The following is a 14298-nucleotide window of genomic DNA, read 5'->3' on the forward strand; positions in this document are numbered from 1 at the left end:
GTGAGAGGCAACTTCCCTTCCTTTTCTTCTGTCTCTTTCAGTCTCTCTACATCTGAAGAACAATTCTGAAGTCAAGGTCGTCAAGGTGCGAGTGCAGCCGGGGGACCGATTAGGCCCACATGATCACATGGGTCGTTGAAGAAGTCTAAGCCACATGGTTTTAAAAGACGTACAACCCATCACGCTGGCGGCTGGTCTACGGCATGAAGAAATTGTTCAACTTTTTTTAAGCGGAGAAGAAATTATTCAACTTTTTTTGAGCGGAGAAGAAATTATTCGACTTGACTTTGACTATTTGAGATTGGTGCGAACTTTAATGGACGAACGAGACCGAAGCGGGTGGGAGAACCACAGCAGCTTTAGGTGGACCTAGACACGTGACAACGCGCGGATGGCCGTTGTGCATGGGTTGAATGGAGATTCTATTTAGATTTTAAAATTAAATTTCATTTTTATTTCAAACTGTAAGCGTTTTGGATTCCATTTGAACCATGGTGTTACTGAGAATTTATGCAACAAAACAAGATCCAACATGAATATATTTTATTTTTTAAAAAAAATTGACTTTTTTTGTAAAATGTTGAGTCATAATGTTGGTGAATGTAAAAAAGGTGAAGAAAAATGTTGGTGTGTGCGAAAAAAATGTTGAGCCATAATGTTGGTGAATGTAAAAAAGTTGAAGAAAAATGTTGGTGCATATAAAAATATTAATCAACGTCAAAAAATATTGGTGACAATTAAGCTCAGCCTTAATGAAAATATTGACAAATGTTAAAAAATGTTAGTGAATGAAAAAAAGATATAGAAAATGTTGGTACATGTAAAAAAGTTAAAGAAAAAATGTTGAACAAGAAAAAATGTTGGTCAACATCAATAAAATATTGGTGTATTCGAAAAATATTTAAAAATATTTTGATTCAAAATATGATCAAATGTTGTCTTGTTTTGTAGATCTCGTCATAAGAAATATCATGGTTCAATCAAAATTTGATTTGGACACTTAGCTTGGAAATTACGAATTTTGTTCTTCGGATCTTTGTTTTGCACAAAAACCAAAACACATGCCAGCTACTTGCACCAGCTAATCATGCATTGCACTTTCTTCTTTTTTTCATTGTTATCTGCGTTGCGGGGCCTTGTGGGCTGTGCGATCTCTAAAGTTACTAGAGCAGCTTTAACGTGTGTTCTAAGGGGCCTTGTGGCCTCGGTTGCCATGGTGTCAGGCGTCGTGATCGGTTTTGGTCTCCTAAATTTTAAACCTTTTTAAAATTTACTTAACATCAGATTTTGGTACTTGATGACGTTTATCAAACGGGGATTGCTGTACTACACTCGAGTGTAAATCCTTCTTCATACACTTGGATTTTCCTCTTCCACATCTTCCCCTCTTCTCCACCTCCGGCGATCTTTTAATGTTTGGGGTTGGGGGGTTCGGTGTTACCTGTGTTCGCCGGACCTAGAGGGACCTCCGGGGTGGTAGGATAGCGGGTGGTGGTGGCAGTAGAGACGGCGGCGAGGTGGGGCCGCAGGGGCGCCGCCTGCCGGGGCAGCAGTGGACTCCCAGCTGGATGGTGAAGGGGTGGGGCCGAGCACCGGCGACGAATTGGTGTGGGGACGGTTGAGATAGCGACAACGAATCCAGCAGTATGGTGGGAGCTGCCGAAGATGGACAATGCGGTGGCTAACACAGGGTGAATGGCGGAAGTGACCTCAATCGGCATGGACAAATGGAGGAGGGAGGGTGGGCCATGCCGACACCATCCAGCACCGGTGAGGCGGAGAGCAGCGGTGGTGCGGGACGGAGGCGGCGCGTCGAGAGGAAGAAGACGCTCGCGACTCCCCTCGACTCGCGATGAGTGGATATGACCTGTCGTGGGGTGGAGACAAAGTTTGTCGAAGTTGATCTAAGCCACTCATTTTAGATCCAGGAGCTAGGAATTCGAGCGCGGAAGAAAAAAAATTGCGACTGTACAGTAGATAGCCCCTATCAAATTCATATGCTTGGGTTTGGGTATCAAACTTAAGTTACAATTCTTGTATCAGATATAACAAAATCATTCAATGGACTGTGAAAAGGTTTTTAATTCGGGTTTAGTAACTATTGAATTGATTGACCAGTTCATCGTCTCCGTAACATGTCCAGATCACATGCACGCCTTCCGGACCCAAGCAGTCTTGGCACACTCAACTAATTGGTTAGTCTCTAACTTGTTTTTGTCTTTGTTTCCCAGGATAATCGAAGAAACCTTTTGGTGCAACTTCTTCCCCGCTCTTTCCTTCATCTCCCCAGCCTTTTGGTGCATCACCGCCTTCGCTTTCTCCTTTTTTTTGAAAGGAAAAGGAGGATAAACCCCTACTTATTATATATTAAAAAAATGAAAGGGTACAAAGGTAACAACAAAAATCTAAAGAAGGAGAAGAAGAACAACAACACGCTAAGGGGTTACAGGGTATGCAACCAGACATTCATAGAGGGAACTAAGGCGGGACGAGCTCCGTGAAGTAACAGGGAGAATTCATATTTGAATTTACTTTTGCACATTTTTACTGATGGATCTATTCCCTTGAACATCAGTCATTCCTAGTTGTCCAGATGCTCCATGGCATAATGATATGACTTCCATGAAGAAAGGAACTGTGAGCTTGTTCTTGATTTGTCTGATGATCTGAAGGATCGGTCTGGTGGTGATAACTAAAATTCCAATTGAGTTCCAGCATGCTTTGGGAAAGTTACATCGGAGGAATATATATGCCACATTTAACATCTTTTGCAGGATGCATAATTCGCAAGTGTAGGAGCTCAGATCCATTTGTTTCCTTCTCAATATATCTTTTGTACTAAGACAATCTTTGAGCAATAGCCAGAAGAAGACCTTGTGTTTCATTTGAGATTTAGATTTCCAAAGCCATGACTATGCTGGGTGGGTGTTTCTCTATCATATCATAGCCTTGTATGCTTTGGATGTTGAAAACATTGAGTTGCCCCAAATGTATGTCCACTTGTAAGGTTCATGTACGACGTTCATGCCTTCAATGAGTTGCTGCCATCAATGAGTTGCTGTAATATAAGAAATTGTGAGTGTGCCTAGGTTGTTAGGGGTAGGTTGAAATTCTGGATGAAACTTGGTTGGTTAACAGCCTCTTTGAAAGTAATGTTGTGGTCTTTGGCAAAAGAGAAAAGCTTCGGATGAACCTGTGATTGCACTGCTCCATTCCAAATATCTTTCCAAAAGAGTATTGTGGAGCCTTCTGCCACTAAAACTGAAGCAATTCCTTTGTATGTGTCCAATAATTTGGCTACATCCCTCCACCAAAAGGAGCCTTTTCTTTGCTCACCTGGCAGTCGACCATTAGCATAGTATTTTCCCCATACAAGGTTGACCCAAGGAATGTCAGCCTTAGAGAAAAACTTGAGTAGAAACTTTAGTAGCATGGCATCATTATGTGCAGCAAGGTTGGTAACTCCTAATCCACCTTGTTTCTTGGGCAGGCATACCATAGGCCAAGCAGCTTTGGTAGGCTTCTTGGAATTCATGCCTGAGCCCCTCCATAAGCAGTGCTTCCTATATTTGTCCAATTGTTTTATGACCCCTTTGTGTAATTTAAGTGTTGATGTATAGAAGACTGCTGAGGAAGATAAGACTGAGTTAACCATCTCCAATTTTCCCCCTTTGCTCAGGAAAACTGATGAGCTACTAAGGCTCTTTTCTATCTTTTGGATGAGGGGCAGAAAGTTTTCCATGTTAGGCTTAGTCATTCCTAGGGGTAGTCCTAGGTAAGTGAAGGGAAGAGAGCCTTTTTGACAATCAAAAGTTCTGGTGAGATCATCGAGTTTTGCATCCGAAATGTTCAGAGGTACTATAACCGATTTACTATAATTGACCTTCAGCCCAGTCGAGGCAGCAAAGGTGTTGAGAAGGTCTTTGAGAAATAAGAGTTGGTTTGGGCATGCCTCCATAACAAGAAGGGTGTCATTTGCATATTGAATAATTGGAAAATCTGTCCCTACTCTTTCTGGAATTGGTAGTTTAAGGGATCCTTGATCTTGGGCTCTGTTGATTATTGATTGGAGCAGGTCTGCTACCAGAATAAAAAGAAGGGGTGAGAGGGGATCATATTGTCTTACTCCTCTTCTGCAGTGGAAGACTTTCCCTGGAACTCCATTCAGAAGAATTGAAGATGTGCCTGATTCTAGTATATCTTTGATCCATTTAATCCATCTATCCCTGAAGCCTTTATGTTTTGAGGCCTTGCAGATATGTAAGTATTCAAAGGCCCAGGCCAGATAGTCATGTATAAATCTTGATCTAATGAACCCATATTAATTTTTGTGTATCAATCGTAGAATCACTTGTTGCAGCCTGTCTGCAAGTAGCTTGGTTAGAAGCCTAACTGTGGAGTTCAGAAGAGAAATTGGTCTAAAGTCTCCAACCAAGGATGGACAGTCCTTCTTGGGGACCAGAGTGATGTATGAGGCATTGATGCTTCTTAGGCATATGTTCCTTTCAAAGAAATCCTCACAGAGTTTGTAGAAATCCTGAGAAATTAGATTCGTGCACTTTTTGAGGAACTCTCGATTGAAGCCATTAGGTTCTGGGGACTTGTTGCAAGGTAGCTCTGTAATTATCCTATCAATTGCTTCTTTAGTAAATGGACTTTCTAACCAATCCAACTTGTTGTCAGTCTGGAGTAGAGAGAAAAGGTTAGAGTACATGTGTGTGAACTCTGAAGGTCCTATTCTTTCTTTATAAGTGTTCCAGAGCATAGCTGCCTTAGCTTCATGGTCAAACACTTCACTTCCGAATTCATCAGTCAGGGAGCTAATGGTGTTCTTCCTGTGTCTGATGAATGCATTGGCATGGTAAAACTGGGTGCATTCATCGCCAAACTTGACCCATTTGATTATTCCTTTTTTACTTCCAGTAGGTCTTTTGTTGATGAAAGAGGTTCTGCAAGTGGTTTGTAATTATGTGCCTAAAGTTCCATTCTTCCAAGGTTAAATCTCTTGTTTCTTCCAAAGTGTCCAGGAGCTGGAACAAGTCTTTGTGATTTCTGATGACAGTTGCTAAATTTGGTAACTGGGCTTTCCAAGCATTTAACACTCTTCTTAGGTTCTTAAATTTTGTACTTATCCTCTTAGCACTATCAGTTTGAGAGTTGGGCAAATTCCATCCATGTTGTAGAACTGGTACAAAGTTCTCATGTTCCAACCAATAATTTCAAATCTGAATGTCCTAGGTTTGGGGACATTTGTGCCTACCGTGATGGTACATGGGGTATGATCTGAGGTGTCTCTGGACAACCCTGAAGCAAAGGAATTTGGAAAGGAAGTTGTCCAAGTATTGGATGTGAAGAACCAGTGTAATCTTTCCAGTGAAGGATTTTGTTGCTTGTTTGTCTAGGTAAATTTGCATCCTCTGAGGGGTAGTTCCGCTAATCTGAGACTATTGAGGGCTTCATTAAAGGCCAGCATTTCCTGGAGATTCCCTCCTGGCTTGTTTCTATCTTCAGACTTCCTGAGAAGGTTGAAGTCTCCTACAATAAGCCATTTTTCATCATCGGGCATGCTAATTCTTTTCAACCAGTTCAGGAATGCAGATTTACCTTCTGTAGTACGGGTGCATAGATATTAGTTAGAATCCAGTTTTCTCTAGTCAACTTGCATCAGAATTGCACTGATTGGGCATAGTCGTTTTGAAAGGCCAAGTGGCCACTAAACTTGGAACTGTTATAGGCAATGATACTCCCCCTGAATTTCCCACTAATGGGAAGAATACATAGTCATCCATGTATGCATGACAAAAATTTGTAATATATGTAGAATCAAAGAATTCCTTCTTAGTTTCTTGTAGGCACAGAGTATCACATTTGGATTCATAAACCTTGCTTTTGACCACATCCCATTTCTCATTAGAGTTAATACCTCTAATATTCCACGATAGAATGACTCAATTCCTTTTATGTTGTCCCAGATTCATAGATGCTCGTTGAGAGGCACAATAGAATGCATGTGCAACATGCAAATATCCTTAGTATATGCAAACCACAATAATTAGACATCCTAATTAAGGTAAAGTTCATCAAGATCAACCACAGGTTCATATGGAGGAATAAAGAAGTCCACATCCCCACAACATTATAGTTTAACAAAAGTTTGACTCTTCCCATTGAGATAAAAGATAAACTGGAAGCGAAGATAGCAAAGAGGATCCTGCTACTTGTTGATCTTCTTTCTTGATTCCTGAGATTCAATCTCATCGATCTTCTCCTTGCCCTTCTCTCTCTTGGAGCTGATCACCTTCCTGGAGGTCCTGTGGCTTCCAATGGCTTGCTTGTTGCTGGTTTTATTGGATAGAGTATCTTCTGACAGAGCTTCAGCATTTATCTTGCAAAATCCATCCTCAATCTTCTTAATGTCTCTAATTGGTATGACTGGTGGGGTGGTAGCACATGCTAAGCAGTTTCTATTAACACAGCTATTGTGTTTGAACCCCTCATTACGGCTCCTAATCCAGGGGCTCCTTCTGGCTTCAGTCTCCACTTGGGAGGTGAGGCCCTTGGTTTTCACCTTGGCTGGACCAGATAGATGGTTAACCTTTCCATCAGAGCTATCACTAGCTTCTGTAGAGGGAGAACATTGAACTTTTGCATTTTCTAGGCAAGTAGCTGGTAAGGCAAAAGCCATCATGGACGATGTATTTGTGCATGTGAGCATGAACCTCCAAGCTTGAGATGACATAAACATCTTGGCCCATTCGAAATGAGACGGAGAGAGCAGCATGATAGTGAAGAAAGCAGCCTAATCCTTGGGAATCTGAACCACAGGACATCCTACTAGGGAGAATTGCCGCGCCCATAGCTTGTAGACATCAGGGTTTGTTTTGCTACAACCTTGAGCATTAGCATCCAAAAAATTGTAGCTTATTCCCAAAATCACAAATATGAGCTCTAAATAACACATTCATATAAATGAAAAATTTCTCCATTGTACCTTATTCTAAAAATCACAAATTACTCTAGCTCTAAAGCATAAAACTTAGTATACTAACCATGTATCAAGGGAGGATGAAATTTCTAACATTTAGAACACTTGAATGAGTGAAATCCTCAAGAAATGGTCACAAATCCGGCAGCACCTCCCCTTATTTCGCCATGGATAGGGTGAAGCTCGAGCTGGAGGAGATGGCTCGGGCTACATGAGGAAGGAGGGGTATTTATAGGAAGGAAATTAGTACCGGTTGGGGACACCAATCGGTACTAAAGGAGGGGGTCAGAAATTAGTACCGGTTGTTGCCACCAACCGGTACTAAAGTGATGGTGGTGCTTTAGTACCGGTTGGGGATACTAAACGGTACTAATGTATACCTTTAGTACCGGTTAGTGCCCCCAATCGGTACTAAAGGGGCTCACGGGAGCCCCCACAGGGACTATACATTAGGTCCGATACTAATGATATTAGTAACGGGTCTAAAAGTGACCGGTACTAAGCCTTGGGATGAGAGGTAGATTTCCTAGTAGTGAGGTATTTTGGTCTTTTCCCAAGGTGCTCGTTTCCATTAGCACCTATTATCTAGCTCCACTCTCACATCTAAAGTTTGGACACTTTTTTTAGAGCTCGAATAAAGTTTAGCTCACCTATTAGTTTAAAACGGATAAGCTAGCACTAAAATTTAGCACTTGGATTAGCATCCGGATCCGAACGAGGTGTAAGTTCAGCTGCGTGTACGACTGGGCTTGGAACCTATGGAAGCATATGTACTTATGTAGTCTTGCATGATACTCTGCACATGGATGTATGTAGAACTAGCAGTGACAGTAAGGATGGGCAAAGCCATAGATGGTCGTCGAGAATTTGAAGAGCGCGAAGCAAAACGCGCAACCGGCGACGACGAGCGCGAGCACGGCCCACGGGCTGCTGCAGTGGTCACGCAGGAACTCGGCCTTGTGCCTGCGCCAGCTCGAGCGGTAGTACCGGTTCAGATCGGCGAACATGGCGGCGAAGATGTGGTCCTCGTACTCCAAGCTGGCGCAGTCGCCCAGCTGCTGGAAGAACTTGGCCGCCGCGTCGTCGTCGGTGCCCAGGAGGTTGTCGACGATGCCGCGCTTCTGGAGGTGCTCCACGTCCTTGCCCGTCCTCACCAGGGAACCCACCAGCGCCGCGTAGCAAGACACCGGCTTGCCGTGCCGTCGCCGGCCGTCGTCCCTGACGGTCTGCTCGAACGCGACGAGGTTCACGAGCAGCGGCCAGCTCGCGTGGTCCACCTCCAGGCGCGGCATCCTCACGACGCCAGCCGCCGCGTCGAACGTGACGTCGAGCATGTGGGCCGGCGCCTTCTTCTCGAACCGGACGCCGGCCTTGCGGAGCAGGGTGACGGGCGGCACGACCACCGTGCGCGTCGTCGTCTCGGGCTCCGGCGCCGCCTTTCTTCCGATCCGAACCCTGCACTTGCTGAACCAGCTGGCGGTCACTATCCAGCGCGGCAGCTGGGGCGCCATGCCCCGCATGAAGGCGAACCTTTCGGACACGGCCTTGTTGACCCGGATGCCCATCTGACGCAGCTTTTCCACACACCGTGGCGCCGGGCGTGGTGGCGAGGCATCGGCGGCGACCAGCCCTATCTCCTCAGCCGTGGGAACGACGGCCTCGTAGAGGAGATGGAGCAAGTGGCGGATCTCTCCGGCTTGGGCCGCCCTTTCCATCTCCGTCGCCGATAGTTCTGTGGAGGGCGAGAGCCTCAAATGGGGAAGGATCAGACTGTGGAGATGGGACGTCTCATCCTCAGGCACTACCAATCGGAAGAGCGCCTCGAGCACGAAGAAGGGGATCTGGTTCTCCAGTAGCAGGAGGTCAGAGTGAAGCAGGGGAAGCCCCCAGCCCACGTCGCAGATGTCGTCTTCCTCCTCGTTGTGCCACTTGATGAAGAACCGGAGGACGAAGCAGCCGTCAAGCAGCAGCATCTCCCCAAAGTCGTCGGGGCCTCGCCGGGACTGCCCGTCGTCGACCTCCCCACCCAACGGCCCGCCCTTGGCGGCGGCGTCGAAGATGTCCGTCCTCTCAACGTAGCAGCACCGCGCCCGGTGCTCGACGTCGCGGACGGCTTCGACGCACCTCGCCAGCAAGGTCCGCGGACGACGCTCCCTCAGCAGCTCGCGCAGGTACCTCCACTTGTGCTGCTCCATGGCGCGCAGCGCCGCCCGACCGCGGTAGTAGGGGCCGACGGACACCAGGCGTGGCTCGTACAGCTCCTTGTTGGCGTCGCGGACATGGGCGGGGACCCGGAAGATGGTCGTCGATCTGCTCCCGCCCTCGCCGTCGTCGTGGAGGAGAAGCCTTTGCTCAACCACGATCTTCAAGCTGTCCGCCTCCGGTGTTGACGGCGCCGTCACGAACTCGCTCTCGGTTGCCATGGCGTAAGGTGTTGTGGTTTAGTTTTGGGGCTCTCAGATGAGCGGGGGGTGGATAACAGTTATCAAAGCGTGGCCGAGGTGGCATTGTTGATAACGTTTAGCATGCCTCGGTCTACCCCTCGTCAATTTTGCAGCTGTATAGTACAGTTTTTCTTTCAAATCAACTATGCACAATCTCTACTATTGTTGAAGAGACCGACATTTCTATGGTCTTCCTAAGTCACGCATAAAACCGTGCAAAAGCGACATAATGAGTAGATAAAAGAAATAGGACGGGGTTAATATGCACAAAACTATAACAAAACAGATTTGTTCTTCATCAAACGTTTGATATTTGGGTTATGTGTCAATCGACGCTCTCGGGTGTCGGATCGTTGGTGTGGATGGAAGATATTGCTCTCGAGCGTTAGATCGTCGGTGGTCGGATGGAAGGTCATTGCTTGTTCACATTTTTTATTAAGTAGCCAAATGTTTTAGTCTTATTTGGATATTTGGAAAACACCCAACCAAAAATTTTCCAATAACGAAGAAAGGGATATTGCGATATACCTATTAACTAATTATTAGGAAATATTTATTGGAATAGTTTCTCATTTCTTATAATCTTTGTTTCCCGAGCAGAGCGAAGTAGCCTTCTGCATGACTTTCTTGGATTTATCCTTGAACTCATCCTTTTGGTGGTCCCACGCATCCTGCACTTTGTCCTTCACCTTGGAAATGCCAGGGATGTGAGTTACTCGTCTTGGCTCCTTTTTGTTTCGAGCCGGTGCCGGCAGCGCCCTCGAGCTAGTTTCACCACTCCCAGGCTGCGGCACCGGTGGACATGGATCTTGGTAGGCGAAGTCGCTCCTGCTTTGGGCTTCCCATCCCGGACTGGGACTGGCTCCTCCTCCTCCTCCTACCATGGTCAGGCGGCCAAAGGCTGATGAGTTTACAGAATCCGTATAGAAACGCCAGGCAACTTTAAACCTCAAACATATTACAAATTAAACTCTTCCATCGATATAGCAGCGCTGCTAGCCTAATTAGAAGTATAAAATCACTGCTACTACTGAAAAATGGAACCGAAATCGTAGCTAAATCGAAGATCTTGTGCAGCTACCTATAGATCTTGTGCAGATAGTTGTTACCTTGTTCAGCAGAGGCGGACGCTTGCCTGTTTTTCGCGTAAAAGGAACCTGCCATCAGTTGATTCGTAATGCTCTCCAGCTTAGACCCGGATCAATTGTAGCAGGAGAGTAGTAGCGCTCAACATGAGCTGAACCCGTTTAGCTTATATATACTTAATCTCAGCTCTCGTTGGACTTATTATGAACCTGGGAGTTAGGTGAGATGCAACTTCCGTTCCTTTTCTTCTGTCTCTCTACTTCTGTATACAATTCTGAAGTCAAGGTCGTCTAGGTGCGAGTGCAGCCGGGGGACAGATTAGGCCCACATGATCACATGGGTCGTTGAAGAAGTCTAAGGTTCTGTTTGGAGCTAAAAACTTTAGCCCTATCACATCGGATATTTGATACTAAGACTATTATAAGTTAATTATAAAATTAATTGCACAGATGGAGGCTAATTCGCGAGACGAATCTATTAAGCCTAATTAGTTCATGATTTGACAATATGGTGCTACAGTAACCATTTGCTAATGATGGATTAATTAGACTTAATATATTCATCTTGCATATTAGCCCAGAACTTCTACAATTAGTTTTATAATTAGCTCATGTTTAGTCCTTCAATTAGCATCCGAATATTCGATGTGAAAAGGACTAACCTTTAGCCCAAGAATCCAAACACGTCTTCAGAAGATGTACAACCCATCACGCTGGCGGCTGGTCCACCGGATGAAGAAATTGTTCAACTTTTTTTGAGCGGAAAAGAAATTATCAACTTGATTTTGACTATTTGAGATTGGTGCGAACTTTAATGGACGGACGAGACCGAAGCGGGTGGGAGAACCACAGCAGCTTTTGAGGTGGACTTGGACACGTGGCAACACGAGGATGGCCGTTGTGAATGGGTTGAAGGGAGATTCTTTTTAGATTTTAAAATTTAATTTCATTTTTATTCAAATCGTAAATGCATTTTGAATTTCGTTTGAACCATGGTGTTACTGAGAATTTATGCAACAAAACAAGATCCAACATGAATATATTTATTTTTTAAAAAAAATTGACTTTTTTTTGTAAAATGTTGAGTCATAATGTTGGTGAATGTAAAAAAGTTGAAGAAAAATGTTGGTGTGTGTAAAAAAAAATGTTGAGCCATAATGTCGGTAAATGTAAAAAAGTTGAAGAAAAATGTTGGTGCATATAAAAAATATTGATCAATGTAAAAAATGTTGGTGACAATTAAGCTCGGCCTTAAAGAAAATATTGACAAATGTTAAAAATTGTTAGTGAATGCCAAAAAAAAGTTAAAAAAATGTTGGTACATGTAAAAAAGTTAAAGAAAAAATGTTAAAAAGAAAAATGTTGGTCAACATCAATAAAATGTTGGTGTATTCGGAAAATATTTAAAAATATTTTAATTCAAAATATAATCAAATGTGGTCTTATTTTGTAGATCTCGTCATAAGAAACATCATGGTTCAATCAAAATTTGATTTGGACACTTAGTTTGGAAATTATAAATTTTTTTCTTCGGATCTTTGTTTTGCACAAACCAAAACATGTGCCAGCTACTTGCACCAGCTAATCATGCATTGCATTGTCTTCTTATTTTTCATTGTTATCTGTGTTGCGGGGCCTTGTGGCCTGTGCAATCTCTAAAGTTACTAGAGCAACTTTAACGCGTGTTCTAAGGGGCCTTGTGGTCTCGGTTGCCATGGCGTCAGGCATCGTGATCGATTTTGATCTCCTAAATCAAATGCGCACAGCGTGTCTCAATAACTTAACGTCGGCATTGAGTTGACTTGGACACTTAATTAGCTTAACACAAGGAGGTCTCGATGAGAATGAGAAGTAGTGCAAGGTGTAAAAAGGAAACCTTTTTAAAATTTAGTGAACATCAGATTCCGGTACTTGACGACGTTTATCAAATTGGGATTGCTATACTACACTCGAGTGTAAATCCTCCTTCGTACACTTGGATTTTTCCTCTTCCACATCTTCCCCTCTTCTCCACCTCTAGCGATCTTTTAATGTTCGGGGTTGGGATGTTCGATTTTACCTATGTTCGCCGAACCTAGAGGAAGCTCCGGGGTGGCAGGATAGCGGGTGGTGGTGGCAGTAGAGATAGCAACGAGGCGGGGCAGCAGGGGCACTGCCTACCGGGGCAACGGTGGACCCCCGGCTGGACGGTGAAGGGGCGGGGGCAAGCACCGGTGACAAATTGGTGTGGGGACGGTTGAGGCAGCGACAACGAGTCCGACAGTATGGTGGGAGCTGCCGGAGATGGACAAGGTGGCGGCTGACGCGTGGTGAATGGCGGAAGTGACCTCAATCAGCACGGACGAAAGGAGGAGGGAGGGAGGGCCACGTCGGTGCCATCCAACACCGGTGAGGCGGAGGGCAGCGGTGGTGCGGGACGGAGGCGGCGTGTCGAGAGAAACAAGACGCTCGTGACTCCCTCGATTCGCGATGAGTGGATATGACATTTCATGGGGCAGAGGCAAAGTTTGTCAAAGTTGATCTGAGCCACTCATTTTAGATCCAAGAGCTAGGAATTCGAGCGTGGAAGAAAAAAATCACGAGTGTGCGGTAGATAGCCCCTATCAAATTCATATGCTTGGGTTTGGGTATCAAACTTGAAGTTACAATTCTTGTATCAGTTATAACAAAATCTCTCAATGGACTGTGAAAAGGTTTTTAATTCAGGTGTGAAAAGGTTTTTAATTCGGGTTTAGTAACTATTGAATTGATTGACCAGTTCATCGTCTCCCTAACATGTCCAGATCACACGCACGCCTTTCGGACCCAAGCAGACTTGGCACACTCAACTAATTAGTTGGTCTCTCACTTATTGTCTTTGTTTTCCAGGATGATCGAAGAAACCTTTTGGTGTAACTTCTTTCCCGCTCTTTCCTTCATCTCCCTGACCTTTTGGTGCATGGCCGCCTTCGCTTTCTCCTTGAGCCCCTGCCTAGGAGGGGACGAAGCGGCGTTGGGCCGCGACGGCGACTGCTCCGGAACCAGCCGACACGGCATGGGATGACAGCGATGGTATGCCAGCCCACGCGATGCTCATGTTGGCGAAGTCAAGTCAATGTAATGCCAGCCCACGCGCTGCTCATTTTTTGGTTGAGTGCAGCCAATCTGTCTGTATTTGGACCACCTCTTTAACAGAAACTAGCTAGCGATGTGAGTAACAGACTAACATCACAGCTCCACCGTTAATCTATCATGTCATGCCATGCATTAATATAAGATACGGCCTGCTGAATTTGCATAATAATGTGATGTGTTTTAAGATATCACTATGAAACTGAACACTGTACATTCATCGGGTCAGTCAACTGATCGGTGTGGGGGTCGCAGTGTCCAAAGTGGTCATTGTCATCACCCTCCGCTTCACGTTCACGACGGCGATTGTTTATTATATCTCGAGCATCACAATTGTGGTTTAATGTTTCTCGAAGATCACTAATGTGCGAGGGTTCCAGATTTGCTCTGCGGTGGCGTGGTTCTTCCGCAGAGGCTGTGCGACTACCCTCAGAAGCAATAGCGGCAAGTGGTGTGTTATGTTCTCGTGTTTGAACTGTTTCGAATGCTCTGTCGAGATTCACAATGGGAACTCTTGCGGCTAGAAGTCTACGACGTTCCACGCTTTGATTATTTCTTGCTCTTCTTTGAGTTCTCTGGCTGCTAGTTTCGCCCTCTGGGGCGTCAGCTGACAATTCATCTTGGGAAACTTCTTCCATTTGGCGTTCCCGACAAGGAGTTCTTTGGTGGTGAT

At 44.9% G+C, this 14298-nt stretch overlaps 1 protein-coding gene across 1 annotated transcript; it reads right to left on the reverse strand.

The window, feature by feature from the left end:
• Window positions 1-7729: 7729 nt before the first annotated feature.
• Window positions 7730-10763, reverse strand: LOC117839859 (UPF0481 protein At3g47200). Its single transcript, XM_034720292.2, has 2 exons — window positions 10539-10763; window positions 7730-10306 (listed from the first exon to the last, which is right to left on the reverse strand). Exon 2 carries the CDS (start codon window positions 9406-9408, stop codon window positions 7804-7806), a length of 1605 nt encoding a protein of 534 aa, XP_034576183.2. The 5' UTR covers window positions 9409-10306; window positions 10539-10763; the 3' UTR covers window positions 7730-7803.
• Between the last annotated feature and the right edge of the window lie 3535 nt (window positions 10764-14298).

This window comes from Setaria viridis, chromosome 1 (genome assembly GCF_005286985.2).
Source record: "Setaria viridis chromosome 1, Setaria_viridis_v4.0, whole genome shotgun sequence".
In the NCBI taxonomy this organism is placed as follows: Eukaryota; Viridiplantae; Streptophyta; class Magnoliopsida; order Poales; family Poaceae; genus Setaria; species Setaria viridis.

Coding starts and splice junctions, on each gene's coding strand:
- LOC117839859 (XM_034720292.2), bottom strand. CDS start 9,408: ATGGCAACCGAGAGCGAGTTCGTGACGGCGCCGTCAACACCGGAGGCG.